This window comes from Cupressus sempervirens, chromosome 11 (assembly GCF_028749045.1).
Source record: "Cupressus sempervirens isolate cs-2001-9-10 chromosome 11, ASM2874904v1, whole genome shotgun sequence".
In the NCBI taxonomy this organism is placed as follows: Eukaryota; Viridiplantae; Streptophyta; class Pinopsida; order Cupressales; family Cupressaceae; genus Cupressus; species Cupressus sempervirens.
This window is the reverse complement of record NC_143128.1, coordinates 512,060,586-512,064,800: the sequence shown is the minus strand read 5'-3', so window position 1 is coordinate 512,064,800 and position 4,215 is coordinate 512,060,586. Positions and strand designations below refer to the sequence as shown.

The window sequence follows — 4,215 nt, the reverse complement described above, 5'->3', positions numbered from 1 at the left end:
TGTCCTTGAGTGAGAAAAAATGACTGTTAAAGGAATTTCATCAATGTTCCAGAGGGTTGCATTAATAACCCTTGTAATTTATGCCCTTTCTTCAATTAATGTAATAAGGGAGAGCGTTGGGGGGAGAAATGTTGGAGTTTTATATTAATTAGGTTAATTTATAGATTTAGATTAAATAAAATAAATTAGTGAAATAGTTAGGTATTGGAAAGTTACTCATATGGACAATTTATGTGAGTACAACTAAGATTTTATAAGCCTCATAAATGTAATGAAAAACTCATTGGATGAAATGTAGATCCAATTGAATATATTGAACTCAACTGTAAATATTTGCAGTTTGATTTTTCTCTTTCATGAATCTTAACTGTATAGTTAGATCATCTCATTTTCATGTTGTACTAAACTAACTAATTTAACCAAACACTAAAGCATACCTTTGTTTAATTAGAAATGACATTGTTATTATGATAACTACTTTCCCCACTAATTATCACTATCAGGTCATTTTTGCAGAAATTTTTCATTTATCATAACAATAATACTATGGAAATAATATTATAATTACTTTTATGGTATTTTATACGATAGATGGTTTTCTTCCTGCTTCTTTTCCCCTTGAGTTTTTCTGAAATGGTTTTAATGAAAAAAGCATAATGACTTTGGCCATAAAATAAACAAATTTATAATTACAAACATATCATTTCTAAATCAATTGCATGTAATATATTTTAATAATATGGTTATTATTAATGGAAGAAACTATATTTTTGGATGGGTGCATGTGTGTGTGTGTCTGTGTGTCTGTGTACACACACACACACACACACACACACACACATATGTACATATATATATACATGTATATATATGTACATGTATGTAGATATATATATACACATGTATATATATGTACACAAATGTGTATATATATATATATATATACAGATTTGTGTACATATATATACATGTGTATATACACATACATATATATACATATATATAGATACATGTATGTATATATATACATGTATATACATGTATGTATATATATACATGTATATACATATATATATATATATACACACACATTTATGTACATATATATACATGTGTATATATACATACATATATACATACATATATATATATATACATACATACATATATATATATATATATATATATATATATATACACACACACACACACACACACACACACACACGTATATATATATATATATATATATATATATATATATATATATATATATATATATATATATATATATATATATATATATATATATATATATATATATATAGTGTGTGTGTGTGTGTGTGTATCTTCATTAAACAATACTAAGAGATATTTTCTTGATAAACTTTAGGCTTTAAAATAGTGATAGAAACAATGAACTTATAAAACTTAGTTAATTTTTTAATCTTGGAGTACTATTTATTTATAAAATTCTTTTGAATCTATAATCTTCCTATTATTTAATGTTATTCTATTTTTAAATATATATTTTTTGAAGTCCATCTTTACAATTGATTTGTTTTGTATGAATAGTAACTCATCTCTCTATACTAATACATTATTTAAATGATTTTTCCTAATTGCCTCCATGTTGTAATATTGGAAATAACTTAGAATGAACAAAGTCTATTTCATTACATACTAGTGTGTCTAAAATTCTACTTATCATTTCTTCCTTTTCAAATCTCTACCACATTTTTTTAAGATATCATATAAAACAAATTAATCTCATGTAATGAGTTATTTTAATACAACAATGATTATAGTAATAAGCTATAATGTCATCATATAATAAAGATTCCCTCTTTTTGGTCAAATTAGACAAATTAAATATTTTTTACTAGATCATCTATTTTGGACATATGACATGGCCAAATCATTATTAGTATGAATAGTGAATATTTAACACTTCTAACCTTTTTTTTTTATGAATAGTTTGTTCCTTATATTAAAAAAAATACAATAAAGTTACATATTCACAAAAAAAGGGGCCATAGGATCACCCCGCGAGTTCAGGACAGAAATCAATTATTCATCAAAAAAAACTTTTAGAAAACATCAGAAACAAAGAAGTCCTCATGCCGCCAGTGCAGCGCTAACCGAGGGAGGAGGATCCTTATCACTTAGAAGAAAGTCATGGGATAATGCAAACTAATGATTTTATAATTATTTTTTGGAATTCCAAATAAATAGATAGATAGACAGATAGATAGATAGATAAAATAATATTAAGGACATCACAAATTCCTTAAAAAGGCTATATAGATGATGCCTTACATATCGACTTACAAACGCCAATTCCATTTCTTCCGTGTCTAGACATCGACTTATTGACATAAAGATGTGTTTAGGTCACACCACCATAATATTAGACAGATCTAGCTGGAGGCAACACATTACATAAGAACCTGTAGAGACTGTAATATGAAAGGATATGTATCCTCTCACATCAGAGATTGTCACAGACGGCAGGAGCAAAGGAGAGTTTGTTCTTGCTCAGATCATAAACGATATGGTAATTCTGCTGCTGAACATTACCAAATATGGACGTTCCACCCTCAGGCCCCGAACTAGAATATGCCAAGCACAGCACCTGACGTCCGCGGTACTTCTCACTCATAAACGAGTTCCGCGGGGGCACGATAAAGGTCGCGTTTCCTGCAAAGTGAAAGGCGATCCGCGGAAGCTTCGATAAGGCGACCTGTGAAGAATCGTAGCAAAGAGCGTCAGGTGCATTCACAGGCTTCGCTCTTACACCAGACTTCACTGCCGCCAGGAAGGGCTCGTAAACTGGGTCGGGCATAGCAGTCAGCGTACTTCCCGAATCGATTACGAGCCCGCCACTCTGGAACGCGGAGGCCGGATACTCAATCATGGTGCCGCCAACGCTGATCCCATGCAAGTCCAGATAGTAGAAACTTGGAACGTAATTGGGGTTACTGCTCGCTCTAAGAAAAGGAGTGGACTGGAATCTCCCAGGAAGAGGGGCGTCGCCGAGAATGAGGGAGCTGACGCCGGCGTCGTCGTCGAGGGGTCCCAAGCAGTAGGAAAACTTGTTATTGATGGCTTTGCTCAGCTGAGACGGGAGAGAAAGGACGCCTCTTCCGAGACCGGTTAAACCAGGGATGGTGACGGTGGGGCCCCCTTCCTGCCGGTGACCGCAGCCAAAGGCGAGGGGAGATGGAAGGGCTTCCCACCCCGCTGTCGAGCTTCTCTTGAGACTGAATGTCTCCGCGACCATGTCTCCGGTCGTGTTGGCGCCGTCTCCGTAGGAATACAAGTACCCGCAAGTGTCGGGATGGTTGCAAAAGTTTTGGGTCGACCCAGTACAGAATTTGCTCTTGCAGGGGAGAGTCTTGTAGGAGGAGGACGAATGGGGATCGTACAAGGGATCGTCCTGGGGATAACAGATGGCGCATGGCTTACATTGAACCCAAATGAGGTCGCTGCCCGTGTCGACGATCATGTGCTGCAGCAGTGGAGTGGGGCGCCCAATGCCCATTTGCATTATGAATTCGCCGTCAACTGCGCTTACTGGGCTGTACAAGTTATCACCTCTTCCTCGTCTTGCCATGGCTTGTAGCCTTTCTAGCCGCCTTTTGCTCCGCTCCACAGACAGCCGCACTCGCTCAGCCATCGTGAGATTCATGTGGGGTTTCATCAGTGGAGAACGGGCGGACTCTCTGCGGATCAACTCCACTCTGTAGTAGTTATTGCCCTGCACGCTCCCTCCATCGCAACAGCTGGAGGAGAGAGAGTATAAGAGGGTGAGGAATACGGCTACTGACTTCAAAATGCTCAGAACTGCGGCCATGATGATAGCAGAAATAGGAACTCCTCATGCACCTTGCTTTGGCAACGAATTCTGGTCCAATTTATAGCCTTCTATTGGTCATTTACTCTAAGGACTCTGACTGCTATTAGAAATAATCGGAACCAACTAATGGTTAATTGTCTAGCCGTGCATTTTGTTGCTTGTGGAAACGCATCCCTGTATGATTGGCTTCGTTCATTAGTGGGCTGCAGCTGGTCCCCTGGAACGACTTTTATTTTGTCCTGCAATGGCGCACTTTAATTCTATTCTACGGTGCTTGTTATTTACAGGCACGCTTCTATTATATGGTGATCTTTACCCATAATTTCATTGGTTCAATGAAGCCTTTATTCGATTGA

The 4,215-nt window shown here is 36.3% G+C and overlaps 1 protein-coding gene across 1 annotated transcript; it reads right to left on the bottom strand.

Moving 5' to 3' along the window:
* Window positions 1-2,184: 2,184 nt before the first annotated feature.
* On the bottom strand, window positions 2,185-4,215 carry LOC149530607 (aspartic proteinase nepenthesin-2-like). The gene has a single exon (XM_089810966.1). It carries the CDS (start codon window positions 3,854-3,856, stop codon window positions 2,492-2,494), a length of 1,365 nt encoding a protein of 454 aa, XP_089667092.1. The 5' UTR covers window positions 3,857-4,215; the 3' UTR covers window positions 2,185-2,491.

Excerpts from the sequence above, each read along its gene's own strand:
- LOC149530607 (XM_089810966.1), bottom strand. The coding sequence starts at position 3,856 with ATGGCCGCAGTTCTGAGCATTTTGAAGTCAGTAGCCGTATTCCTCACC.